At 49.9% G+C, this 13,890-nt stretch overlaps 3 protein-coding genes across 3 annotated transcripts; all 3 read left to right on the top strand.

The window, feature by feature from the left end:
- Positions 1-104: 104 nt before the first annotated feature.
- Positions 105-3,277, top strand: M438DRAFT_405445 (uncharacterized protein; the record flags this gene model as incomplete). Its single annotated transcript, XM_029909785.1, has 2 exons — positions 105-3,110; positions 3,184-3,277. The coding sequence occupies one exon, from the start codon at positions 105-107 to the stop codon at positions 3,081-3,083; it is 2,979 nt and encodes a 992-aa protein (XP_029761340.1). The 3' UTR covers positions 3,084-3,110; positions 3,184-3,277.
- A 5,682-nt stretch (positions 3,278-8,959) lies between these two features.
- M438DRAFT_248007 (uncharacterized protein) lies at positions 8,960-9,688 on the top strand (the record flags this gene model as incomplete). The annotated part of the gene is made up of 3 exons (XM_029899611.1): positions 8,960-9,114; positions 9,217-9,349; positions 9,440-9,688. Coding segments are annotated over 3 exons (537 nt in total), but the record flags the coding sequence as incomplete, so codon positions are not given.
- A 662-nt stretch (positions 9,689-10,350) lies between these two features.
- On the top strand, positions 10,351-12,478 carry M438DRAFT_208538 (uncharacterized protein). Its single transcript, XM_029899391.1, has 3 exons — positions 10,351-10,607; positions 10,665-10,708; positions 10,762-12,478. Exons 1-3 carry the CDS (start codon positions 10,514-10,516, stop codon positions 12,325-12,327), a joined length of 1,704 nt encoding a protein of 567 aa, XP_029761338.1. The 5' UTR covers positions 10,351-10,513; the 3' UTR covers positions 12,328-12,478.
- Positions 12,479-13,890: the final 1,412 nt, after the last annotated feature.

The following is a 13,890-nucleotide window of genomic DNA, read 5'->3' as shown; positions in this document are numbered from 1 at the left end:
ACAACCTCAACCGATTCCGCGCCGCAAGAGATCGAGGTCTCAATGTCAAGATCACTGATAAGAGGTACAACTATGAGCCGGATCACATAGGGATGCGCCACATCATGGAGCTGGACGATCATGGCGGCAGAAACCACCAGCTCTTGGAAAATCATCTCAAACTCTATCCGATCACTCGAAAAATCATGGGCAAAGACGGCCTCCCCGTCAAGACTCGCAATGGAAAACACAAGACCGTGGAAGTCATGGCGTGGAAGATTGTGGTAAAGGACATGAACCACCTCGCCAGTCCCGCTCTGCGTCCTTTCCGGATTCCCGTGCATGGTGTTATTGGAAGCACCAGAGTCACTAGGATCAGAGACGGAGTAAAGGTGATAGATCGCGAACACACCTTTCACTTCGGCGAAGACTGCTGCTTGACCGAGGACATCTGTCCCACCATTGAGCAAGCACGCAACCTGGGCAATATCGTGTGCAAGATGCTCAACAAATACCCTCACGATCTGTTCAAGGATGTCAAAGAATGGGATCAGATGAAAGGCGGGTGTCTCAAAATGAGCAGAGTCCTGATCGAGGTTGCATCGCTTGTTTACTGGAACCCAAGAATCGACTTTGCAAGTTTTCCATTCGATTGGTGCCATCACAGTACCGACCACGTAGGTCTCTACCACTCTCCTTTGTTCGGATCGGATGCAAATTCAAGGATTTTTGCGTTCTATCCCAACAAGGATGATCGCTTTCGGCGCGCCTTGCGCATGAAACCAGAAGACATGGACGCACCCGCCATCCACGAGTTTCTTGACAAACGCATGCCCGACAATTTCTGGTTCAGTGGTGACTGGGAGTCAGATACGTTGACCGAAGCAGGTCAAGCTTGTCTTCGACTCAAGGGTTACATCGTCTATGCCACAGTTGGTATGTGCACGGATGTTGATCAAATGCGGAAGTTTGTCGACGACCTCAGAGATCGATTCTTATTGCAGCCGAAGAAGAGCCAATCGCAAGCGCTCCATTACCAAAACATGTACACAACTACGACATTTACCGATACTGGTCATGCCGTCATAGACTGGTCCGAGCAGGTCTACAAGAAGCTTTCACCAACAAATCTGGTTAGAGACCTCACCGCCACCACCGGTGACTCATTACTGGCAGCTGAGTTCTACGAAATGGATAGTAGCTTACATGCCTGGGCCTTGGAACAAGGTCTAGTGGCACTGAAACAATTCCACGACCTTCTCAATGCTATTCAGACCGTTTTGTCGGCCGCAGACAAGGTCAACACCGGCCAAGTCAGTTTGGAACGCGTGAAGGAGAATTACTGTCATTGCAACACTGAACAGCTTCGCCGAGAGACATATCACGTCTGTATGGACTGTAACGATACTTATACATGCTCTACGATGAGGATCGACCCCATGGGACAATTCCTGTGTAGAGACTGTGTCCTCAACTCGGCTTTTGTTGAAGAAGGTCTCTTCGTAGACACTCGGTCACTCCATGGTGTAGCCTTTGCTACACTCGATACTCAAGCAACCCTGGGTGTTCTGTTTGACGAAGTCATTATTAGAAAGCGTCAAAGGCTGCTGGATGCTTTCCTTGAAAGAGGCGCTGTCGTCAATCCGAGCGAGCGGCCCGATTTTGCCGGTTCATTCATGTTCCTACAAGAGGATGTTGACAAGCCCGCAGCACAGGGTTTCGGTTATGTAGATGCGGAAGATGTGTTTCAGGGGAAAGCTACAGACGACAAGATTCCACAGGAGCAACTTCCTAACACAAAACCTATCATCCTATACTTCCCTGCGGTCCCGAAGCGAGCCCGTGTTCATCGCGTTGAAATGAACCGCGAAGATCTTTTCGACGAGGCTCATGATGATCCGAACGTAATTGTCAACCCTAGATGCATACCCCAAGGCCTTGGTACTTTCACCTATCTTCAACCTGGAGAGCTTCAACTGGATGAGCGAGAAGCAAGAAAGCTGGGGCTTGAAGATGCTCGAGCCACCACAGATGCTCGCATCGCTGCTTACCTCAAGACCGATAGCAAGACCGAGTACCCTTTTGGCGAGATCCCTACAGTGCTTTGGACTGCCATCGAAGGTTCGATCAACCCTAGATTTGAGCCGGAAGGTCCTGGTCACTGGAGATATCTGACTTTCGATGATGCGGAGAAGGCTCACAAGTCACAAGGTCGAAAGTTGACAGCAGCTGAGTACTATGATGGACAAAGTTGGCAGAAGGAGTCAAAGCCAGCCAGAGTCGTTTGGGTGCCTCTTGATCCTATGGTGGAATTGGTCGAGAAGTGTAACTCCCTTCAGCAGTGCCTTGTTGAGTGTCTTGAGGAGAATGCCGCGTCTGCTGTCGCTGCTGACCCGGACTCCGACCCCATGGATTTGATCCCGAACAACAGCATTGAACTGGACAGCCTCATGTACCGACTGGAAGATGTTACCAAGAAGTTGGCTAATCTGCCGTCTGATACACAAAGTGTGGCTCATCCCAACATGGCAACAAGTGACGTCCTCCTTACTATGAGGGATCAAGCTGAAGTGATAGCACGTTTGAGAAGAGGTGTTCGTCACATCTCAACGATTTCAACTGTCTCACATCCACCGACGCCTACAGAGCTCGAGCAGCTGCGTGTAGATAACGCAAAACTTGTTGGGGACAACGCACGACACCTGGAAACAATCGATCGCTACAGAAAGAACGAGCGTCATGCCTCGACTGCTAGTACCGTCTCGAACTCGGACGAGCAGCTTCTGTCAGACCAACAGCGTATTGATGAGCTGCTTCGCGAGAAGGAGGAATTTGCTACGGCTCATGAGGCACAGTTGGTAGCCAACGAGGACGCACTGTTGAAAAGGTTCTATGCAATCATTGATCAGATGACCGGCGAGCAGGCTATTGCAGCGGATGCGACCATAGCCCATGACTCCACTCCTATTCAAGTCCATCAGCTTCGGGACCAACTTGAGGCAAGCAGGCAGGAGAATGGAAGGCTCAAACTAGCTTTACTGCGGGACCAGACGTTCGCCGAGGCGGTTCGCAGGGCACAGGCAAAACATGACTCCAGAACTTAGATCAAGCCCTCTAGGTATTGTCGTAAGGTATGTTTATTTCTTGGCAACATCAACCTGCGCTCTTGCCATTGTTGAATGGTTCGGTAATAACGATGTACAGCTTTGAACACATGTGGAGCGAGAGAAAGCAGGTTTCCAGTAGATGTCTCGAGCCTGCAAGTGAGTCTGCCATGATACAAAGACAGACGGTCAGGGAAGATTTTGCAGTGAGGGTATCTCATATAGCAGTAGATATCCACTAAACGAGACTTTGACGTTATTGGTTTCGCCCAGATCAGAAGGCCTCTTCTCAGACCATACTCCTCACCACATCCATTACCCTCCGATATTGCTGGTCGGCGCTCACGAAAGAGTACAGGGGTCTCGAGATATGAGGCAATGCTCTTGGAGGAAAGGATCGTTGCACAAACGCTTCACAAGTATTGATAACAAACCATGGTCCATAAATCTTGTGCATTTCCACAGCTGCTTGGTCAAGAGAAGGCTCTGGAGATTCAACATGGGCAGAACAAGATCGGTTTCGACGACAAGCACATGATCATTGAGAGTGGCGGTATTTCATACTGTAATATCTTTGGAAAGATGACTCGGTTCTAGAAACATACTACCTCTTTATTGATGTTCAAGAGACGCGTATTGGAAGCTGTGAGTGGAGCTCAACGGTGGACATGCAATTGGTTTGAACTTGCATGCGATCTGAGGTTTCCATCCTGCAAGTGGAGTAGGCTGCGATGAAGGCCGGTTTAGTGGATGCATAGGACTTGATGCTCAATGGAGGTGCTGAAATCTGTAGTGCAACTGCGAGAGAGAGAGGGATAAGTATAAGGCATATGTACAGCACCGCATAGGTAAAACTCACAACAAAAGGAGTGTGTCTGGGCCAAATTGCCTGTCTCTGTTTTTCTTTCTCCATTGTTTTATCGATTCCATTCCTTCCTGTTCCCCCTTGTCTCTTCATTTTCTCCAGAGATTGGCAGTGTGGTGCGAGGGCGACAAGTGACAGGGTGTTTGCTTGCTCGTTGCTTGAGGTTATAAGGCACGCGGGAGGAGCTTTTTGAAACTGTGTACCGCATTAGTGTTTTACCACATCGACCTGAACGCATCTACTCACCAGAGGCTCAGTGTCCAACGACTAATTAGGAAGATGGACCCAAGAACCCTTCTGGGCGGAGTTAGTAGAGGTGTCAGACTTGGGATCAGGACCCTCAAGATCAGGCATGTTGCCAGAGAGGTTGCAGCAGCACCAAGACCATTAGGGACGCGGACGTGATCGCCGAGTTGAATTTGCAAGCAGTAACTTTCCTACTTCGGCGTGAGGTTAACGAAATTGGCGGAATCAGAGTACGTGGTTCGCTGCTCAACAACCGTAAAATGCTAACGCACACTAGTTTGACGTGACTGAAGAGATGCAGAGAGAAGGGTACATATGATCAACAACTTAAGTGAAGTAAGGGTCCTTAACATAGGCCTCCCACTGGTGGAATGGTCAGAACATTTAGACATAGTTATGCTCTGCTCATCCTCACCTTGAGGCGGCACCGAGGCGTTGGCGACCTATAAAAGCTAGCACCATCGTTGAGAAGGTGTGGGCGTCCATACTTTTGGCGCGATGGTAAAACCCCCTCTCCAGCGTCTTCAAGAATCAAGAGCCTTTGCCCCTCTCCACAGTTCAGCCTTACCAGCCGCTTTCGAGCGTGCAGCGCCGTTGTTCCGCGACGATGACCACTCAACGTCTGAAACGCACAACGTCATGACGGGCAGAAACGTACATCTCAGCCTGGCACGTCGCTCGTGTTATGATATTGGAAAGACTCCAGAATTGTACTGATTGGTTGTCGCAATTTTAACAGAATTAGGTCTTCAACAATATTGCGAGTCCTAATTTTAGGCAATACGACGAATTGACTTTGCTTTGTGCCGAAATTTGGAGAAGCGACCCGCCCCAGGGCTTGGCTTTCGTGTGGTTTCCACATCCGCGAGATGAAGATCATGCAGGATCCGCGGGAACCTGTCGATTTTCAGGTACCCGACACAGCCGAAAGTGACAATGCGCAGGGTCGCGAGAAGCTTCGTTTCAGCTGAGAATGTGATGCATCTTGGATGGAAATTCATGAATAGATTAAAGAAGATGTAGAGAGTTGTTGTTGTCAGGCAGCTTCATCTCAAAAGTCTGGACCTTCTACATCCGACTTTCCCTGTCAATGTAGGTTCGTCGCAGATTAAGATATGATCACAGGGCAAGTACGATCTTTTACTGGTAGTGGCAAGAACTAAGGACGCTTGGCAAGCCATCGTGCACTGTTAGTCTGGTACTCGAATTCATATAACCTGGACAGGTTGCACCGTGGGTTGTTTCCAAGTCTCTTTTCCATCCATTCGTTGTTTTCTATTGTCGAAGTGATTCCATCTCAAAGAACAATTCTTTATCTCTTCTTTTTCGCCGTTTCTCGGCATCCATTCGTTACACTAACGCCATGAGGTCGTTCGTACCCGTTCTCATCGGTCTCGCAACGGTCGCCGTTGCTCAGAACTCCACCACCGACTGCATCACAGCCTTCTCGAGCTGCTACGATTTCGGAAGTTCGAACGGCAATGTTTGTTCCTCTCAGGCTTCGACATGCAAGGACAAGTGCGCCATGAACCAGAGCAATTGCTTGAGCAGCGGTACTTCCAAGGCTGTCTGTTCGTCCGCATACGATGCTTGTGTTGGTGCGACATCTTCCTCTGTGGTTTCTCTGGATTGTCTTGCCTCGGTCATCCCCTGTTACACTGGAGATGGTTCTGTCGACAACACCTGCGACAGCAAGATCGGCAACTGCAAGACCGCCTGTAGCGCCTTAACAGATATCTGCAACTCTACCGAAAACGACAACAGCGAGTTGTGTCAATCTAAGCTCACCCAGTGTTTGGGTGCCGACAAGGCTACCGCCCCTTCGACCAGCTGCATAGAAGTTGCTGAGAACGCCTACCTCAACGGTACAGCTGACAACCAATCTGGAAGTCTCATTGCCCAATGTAAACAAACTTGGTATGTTGGTCTCCTGTCTAGAAGAAGCTTAGCTAACGGAAGCCAGTGGTGTCCTCAAGGATGCTTGTCTTGCCGGCGGAGATGATTCCGTTGCTGCGGGCTGTGACTCTGCATACCTCAGCTGTCTTGGATCAGATAAGCTCGAGGGACAGACGTCAAAGATCAACTGCGTTGAAGTAAGCACTTCTTTATCCGTGGCACACGACTCCGATTTACTAATTTGTCAAGGCCGCTCAAACTTGCTACGAATCAGACTCTTCGGACAACGAATGCGCTCGTCAGACGGCTCAATGCAAAGACATTTGCTCGAATATTTACAATACTTGCAACTCTAGTGGAGACAACTCAACCGATGCTGGCTGTTTGAACTGGTACTCGCAGTGTGTTGGTGCAACAACTGCTTCTTCCAACAGCTCTATCGATTGTGTCTCTCAACAGGAGCAGTGCTACCTCGACGATTCAGAGTTGAACCAATGTGACGCGGATAATGCGCAGTGTTTGTATTCACCACATTTCTCCGTCACACAGCAGCTAACGATGACATAGGCAAGGATGTGTGCAGTCGTGAGTTCAGTACTTGCCTTAGCACTGGAGATGATAGCGTCAAGGGACAATGCGAGGTAAGTGCAGCTGAAACCCACTTTTGGCCACAATTTGGGATATCATGCTCATTTATATCAACAGGACTTTTACCTCAGCTGCCTCGGGAGCTCGAAGCTGCAGAAGCCTAAGGTCGACTGCGTAGCTGAGAACGATGTAAGTGCCATCAAGAAGGTAGATTCCCATATCCTAATAACCAAAATAGGCTTGCTACCTTTCCGGTGAATTTTCGGACGCAGAATGTGACGCCAAAAATGGTAAGAGTTGATATCACCCTTTATACGTTTGTATGTGGCTAACGTGCTTTAAAGCTGTATGCAAGACAGTTTGCAGTAGAGTATGAAAATACCACCGTTCTCTGTGAGAGATTGACACTGACTCTGCCTTAGTCCCAAGACACCTGTCTGTCCGGAAACTCATCCAGCGTCGTTGAGGGTTGCAACACACATTATTCTCAATGCCTTGGGTCTGCCGATGTTACCCCCGTCTCGCCCGTCTCTTGCGTCGAGATCGCCACCGACTGTTTCCTCTCGGGTGATGGTAAGTCAAAAATCTCGTGCCATGCGCTCTACATCTGTTCTAACATACTCAAGCATCAAACAACTGTTCGGCAATTACGGCTACCTGCAAATCTTCATGCTCAAGAGTAAGCGACCCTAGAGTATAGAGGTTGAGTGGTGTTGTTGGATATCAACTTTGTCAGAAGAAATTTGATAATTTCTCGGATCGGGGTACCAACAACAACCATTGCGCCACTATACTTCCTAAACATTTGAAGTACATTCACTGACGTTGCTTTAGTCCCAAGACACCTGCCTGAGCTCTGGTGATGAGTCTGTCAAGCCTGCTTGCCAAAAGGTACGAACTTGCCCCTGAAAACAAATATGGAAATTTTCGATGCGAACATGACATACTAACCTGAGTTCCAGCACTACGATACTTGCTTGGGAGCTACCCCTGAAGCCGAGAAAGCTGCTTCGTCCATCAACTGTGTGCAGCGCTACACCTCTTGCTTCTCATCGGGCATCGAGGAGAATACATGCTCTGCTGCCAATGCTGATTGTTCGTCATGTCCATCTACCCATTGTAACCACTGCTAACCCTCTGTAGGCAAGAACACGTGCAGTCAGCTACTCGATTCATGCAACAGCTCCGGCGACAACTCTACCGCTTCTCAGTGCCAGGGGTAAGTCACTATATTACGATACCAATCGACAGTCAGCTAACAGCCCCGAAGAGTGTACAACTCTTGCCTAGGAAGCATCGCCACCAGCCTCGTCGACTACAAGCCTCTCGACTGCGCAGGCAGAAGCAAGCTTTGTGCCTCCAACGGAACTGCAAGCAATGAATGTGACCGCGAGAATGCCTCTTGTACCAATGCATGCGCAACGACACTTGATACCTGCCTCGTCTCCGGCTCCTCCGACACTGCTGCATGCAACCACCTGTACATGATGTGCCTCGATTCTTCGTCATACACCGTTACCAGCATCCCCGCATCCCTGAAGCCTACCAGCAGCCGCGCCAGCCTGTCCATCATCCCCTCTGCCAACGCCACCACCAAGGCCACCGGTATCTCCGCTGCTCTGACTACTGGCCCTGCATCTGGTGCCATCTCCACTGGTGGTGCCTTCGTTTCTGGACCTTACAACAACGGCAGCTCCTCCACCGCTGACGCCCAGTCTGGTGCCGTTTCAGTTGCCACTTCCACCGAGAGCACTGTCTACGTTACCGATGTTGTCAAGACCACCGTCACTACCTGCCCTGTTGGATTCACGTAAGATTTCCCTTCTATACATTTATAAATTCTTCTAACATTTCACAGTCTCACCACTGCTGGCTCGACCACCGTCTTGGCCACTCCCTCAGTGATTACCACCTCAGTCACTGTCAAGAGCACCATCTCAACCACTGTCGCCCACACTGTTACCGTTCCTGCCGCTGGAAACAACGCCATCCCTTCGTCCAAGGTCACTCCTTCGGTCGAGAGCACCGTCTACGTCACTGATGTCGTCAAGTCAACTGTTACAACCTGCCCTGTAGGCCAGACGTAAGGTCTTCCTTTTCTGTGATTTGAAGAACATTTTTAACATTTCATAGCGTCACCGCATCTGGCTCAACCACTGTCCTGACAGCACCTTCCGTGATGACTTCTCAGATCACTGTCAAGAGCACCGTCTCCACTGTCATTACTCACACCGCTGTTGTTCCTCAGTCTTCCCCTGTCAGCCCTGAGCAGACTACCCCTGCCTCTTTCGCCGGACACGTCGCAGTTCCTTCAACCGTCACCCTCTACAGCACCAAGGAGGTTACCATTACCAGCTGTGCCGCAGATGTGACTAACTGCCCCGCCAAGGTTTCGACCACTCTCTTCCCTACTGCCATCACAGTCACTAGCGTTTGGTCCCGCACTCAGTCTACCTCTGCCGCTTCTTCGCCCGCTGGTTCCGCTCCTGCTGGTTCCGCTCCTGCTGGCTCTTCCCCTGCCGGTTCTTCTCCCGTCAGCCCCGAGACCACCTCGGCCCCCGTCACCGTCCCTTCGACCATGTTCTACTACAGCACTGCCGTCGTCACTGTGACTAGCTGCGCCGAGGGTGTTGAGAACTGCCCCGCGCGTTCGACTGTTGTCAAGACTTCCGTCGTTCCCACCGGATATGCCGTTACCAGCGTCATCTCTTCGGCCTGGACTCCTGAGGCTTACACCAGCCCTTCTGCCGGTGTTCCCGAGAACTCGGCTCCCGTCGCCTCGGTCCCTGTCTCTTCTGCTCCTGTCGCTGCCGTCCCTACCACCGCTCCTTTCGCCGTTAACAACAGCACTATGATGTCTGTCGGTCCTACTGGAACTGGTATGGTCGGTACTGGCTCTGGCAGCAAGGCCACCTCCACCTTCTCGCCTTCTCAGTACACCGGAGCCGCCAACAAGGCCGGTGTTGCTGGTCTGGCTGGTGTCGCTGCTTTCGCCGCTTTCCTTCTGTAAGAAGTGCTAATAATCTCGCAAGAGATCTGTTGATTTGAGGCGCTGCATTTATCATTCTCTACCACTATATTTTCCTTTTTCTATTTTCCATCTTTTGTATATACGACTTATTATTCTCTAGCCTAATACACCAGGCTCTTTTGTATAAAACGCCAGTTTGACCTCTAAAATATGCTCTTCCATTGTTGCCTTCTATTCATACTGCGATATGTATGTACCAAAAGCGGGCAAGTGCAACCCCGCACGGACGTCGAAACTAGGCTCCAAGTCATTATCGCGACTACCACTTCGATCCTTCCTTGATACTTAGCATCTTGTCGTTCTGTACGCGAGACATCCGACCAAATTCATCGCAACATTCTACCCGCCGAAGATTCCAGGCAAAGCGAGAGTGCGGCGGCTGATGCATCTATCACAAATCAGGCGCTTACGGCGGCGCGTCGAGCGATGATGCTGATTGACGAGACCAAACTCATTACCGATGCAGTATGGACATGATGACGACGCTCAGGTAGCTTGCATACACATGCGTCTGCATGTTCAAGGCCGGTGGTAATTTGGTGGTGCTATCAAGCTCGAGATACACAGTCTGGAAGCCTTACAGGACATCCAGCGGTTAACTTCGCATCTTGTTCATATGTCTGCGACTCTTATCAGTTCGGTTCACACACTGAACCAAACCGTCGGGCTTGTCCGACCACATAATACCTCTCCTCAACTGGATATAGCTGGCGAGCACTCCCAGTATTTGCTTTCGCCTTGCGACACCTGTCTCATACCTTCGCTTCATTGTCGACCGTCAGATAATTGGACAACCGGTTCAATATGATCTCTCTATTCCTGTTCACCCTGTTCTGCTTTGGAGCTTATGCAAGTGTTCCACGCTCACTCAATTTCGACACCACCGTTGGTCCTGATGGTGAGCATGACGATAAGGTTTTACTTGAAGTGGACTTGACTGACTGAAACCAATCAGGCCCTTGGAATGCCTTGATTCAAGCCGTATCTTGGCCTGAAAGAGTAAGCTCTATGAATAATCATCTCGAGACGATTTGCTGATCATCGTGATCAAGAACGTCACTCTGCTCCCTTCGTTGACGAAGACCAACCTATTCGTACATTCAGACGCTTGCTCTGATCCTCGCAGCGCTTGCCCTCAGTCAGAGACCAGCCTTTGGACCGGATTGGCAGGTACATGGTCTTGGATGAACAGTACTCTATTCGACGCTTCAACCTGGGACCCCTCGCTCAAGCCATTGAATTTGTCCGGTCAAGCAAGCTACATCAGCGATAGGATTACATTGAAAGGTCCAGGGGATGGCAATCCCTACCTTGATTTCACTGCCAACGCTGTCGACCAAGACATCAACGTCAACTATCCCTCGGCGGACGCATGGTACACTCTGAACACAGGCTTCTTCTCGCTGTATGGAGAAGATAAACATGTTGACTACGTATCAGTCAATGGAAGCGATATTTCGCTTAACACTACTTTACCGTTGGCATGCTCACAAGACGCCATCCCTTCTTCCTTCTACGGTCTGCATCTCGGCTCTGCTTCGTCCAAGACTCCGGTGCCAGGAAGTCTAGTACTTGGTGGGTACGATAAGTCAAGGTGTCTTACAACCCCAATAGTCTCAGATACAGACACTTTCGTCTTGACAGATATAAATATTGGTGTTGCAGACGGTGCCTCGCCTTTCCCTGCAGATACACGCCTACCGGTGCGCAACCTACTCGACAGTGGTGGATCAGGGAAATTGAGAATCTACCCCAATCCAGGTGTACCATATCTTTATCTACCTTCAGAAACTTGCAACACGATTTCGGAGCATCTGCCCGTAACATTCAACAAGACTTTGGGTCTCTATCTCTGGAACACGTCGGCACCGTCATTTGAAGATATCATGACTTCACCCTCCTACCTCTCCTTCAACTTCAGCACAGACTCCTCCACAAGCACGGTTTACATACCCTTCGCACTCTTGAACTTGACCCTGGAATGGCCTCTCGTGGACTTCCCAACTCAATTCTTCCCTTGCTCGCCATACGAACCTTCGGATGGTAGATATCATCTTGGTCGTGCATTTCTGCAAGGGGCTTTTATGGCCCAAGATTGGAAATCCGGCAAGTTGATGCTTGCTCAAGCGCCAGGACCGGACTTGGCAGATGTGTCTCTGGTCACGATCTCTTCTAATGACACTTCAGTATCTCCAATGGTCAAGGCGCCGTCTTGGAACGTCACTTGGGCATCTAAGCTGAAGGCTTTAGAGCGCGGAACGGCTTCTACTCCATTGGGGGGAAACACCGCCACTACCGGTGCGTCTCATTTGTCCTCTGGGTCCATAGCAGGTATTGTAGTTGGCATTGTTGGTGGGTTGTCGTTGCTCGCGGGGTTGATCTGGGCATGGCACCGACGACAAAAGGCAGCATCCGTCCGAAATGACGACGAGAAGAGATATTCAAGGCACTGGGAATTAGACGAATCAAATTCTGGGTCTTCGTCACTGCCTTCAGAGGTATGGGCGCCAGGGAAGCATGGGCTAACGATGAGTCCTGTCGAGATGGATGCGGCCGATGTTAACGAACTGGATGGCGGATCGATGCAGACTGATAAATGGAACGAAGGTCGGAAGTGAAATCTAATTTGTTCCGGCTCTCGTACGCGCAAGTCAGAGTCCCACAGCTCAACACAAAACCAATCTCTCAGCTTCATGTCCCTTGCCTCTTTACGGCTTAGTCTTCCACGTCAGAAGGTCGCATTCAAAAACCTTCCATTGTGCTTATGCGCCTCAGAAGCAAATTGGCGCCGCACGCCATCCAGTAACGATTCTCTATCTCAGCGGCTCGCTGTAAAGGCTAGGTGTCTTCCAACCTCTCTCAAAAACACTATGCCACACTTAACAACCTCCCGCACTGGCATATCCTGAACCGACATCTCCTAACCCGACTTCCTCCGAACCGCTGTTCTCTGAATCGACATTTCATGGATTTGCCTCTCCTGTACTTGTAGCAGAACCTGTAGTGGAAAAAAAGGAGAGCGAACACGACAAGATACAAGAGGAAAAGAAAATAAGAAAGACAGCCCAAAAGGAGAGACGACGCGTTGGAAAAGAAGCGAAGCGACGTAGGTCACAGACAGAAAAGGGCCAGCACCTGATGGTAAAAAGGGAGAAAGGAGTAGGAGCATGAAGAGTAACGACAGGGGGCGCGCGAGGAAGGAGATAGAGAGGATTCGGTTAAGGGAGGAGAAAGAGTATAGAGAGAAGGAAGAGACAAGGCAACAGAAGAAGTCGGCAAGGAAACACAAGAATCTAGCAACAAAAGACGATAATATTGCGAATCAAAGGCCACAAGTCCTCACTGAACCACAAGGCAGTTAGAATGATCGAGATGTCAGAAGAAAAAATGCCAAAACATTGGGCCCTGCCGGTATTCGAAACCGGGACCTCCCCCATAAAGACTGACTTTGGAAGCCAGGTATAACCCGAAGGGGGAATCGTACCACTAGACCACAGGGCCTCAATTATGGAACAATGGGAAATTATTCGGTGTATGAATTACTCTTGCATCCTACTGGCGGGGCTTAGTATGCTTGAGTGCGCGGCGGTTCTTCGAAGGATCGTCCAGACTTCGTACTCACTCGAGTCATCAAGCGACTCCAACAACGCGTAACTACACGCAACGCAAGATTGAAGTCGACCACTTCGAAATTCGCCAGCGTCACTTTCGCATGAGTGAAGCAAAAAGAGAATTCAATCCATCGCCACCATTCCCCTCGTCTCCTTTCGCTGGACCCTGACCTTATGCGTTGGCTTCGGCGTCGGCTTTTGCAAAGTGCCGAGCATCCGACGCTCAAGCTTTCCTTGGCATCAAAAAAATTCTTCGTCCCATTTTTCCACCTCAACCATTTCGAGAGGTGTAAGAATGCAAAAAAGAAACAGACAGCGTGTTTGTATAGGAATAGCCGAAGGCGGGGCTCGAACCCGCGACCTTGAGGTTGAACTTTATCGATTGATAAGAGCCACACGCTCTACCGATTGAGCTACCCCGGCAGGTCTGATGATCTAGTTCACTGTGTGAACTGGCTGCTGACTGATGGAAGCTGGATGCAACTTGTGGGTATATGTACTCTTGAGGTATCGCTTAACCCTGGTTATGACCTTGTCGACATCTCTCGAAAGATTGAGAAGCAGATATGC

Source organism: Aureobasidium pullulans (genome assembly GCF_000721785.1).
Source record: "Aureobasidium pullulans EXF-150 unplaced genomic scaffold scaffold_8, whole genome shotgun sequence".
NCBI classification, from domain to species: domain Eukaryota; kingdom Fungi; phylum Ascomycota; class Dothideomycetes; order Dothideales; family Saccotheciaceae; genus Aureobasidium; species Aureobasidium pullulans.
This window is presented reverse-complemented; position numbering and strand designations above follow the sequence as displayed.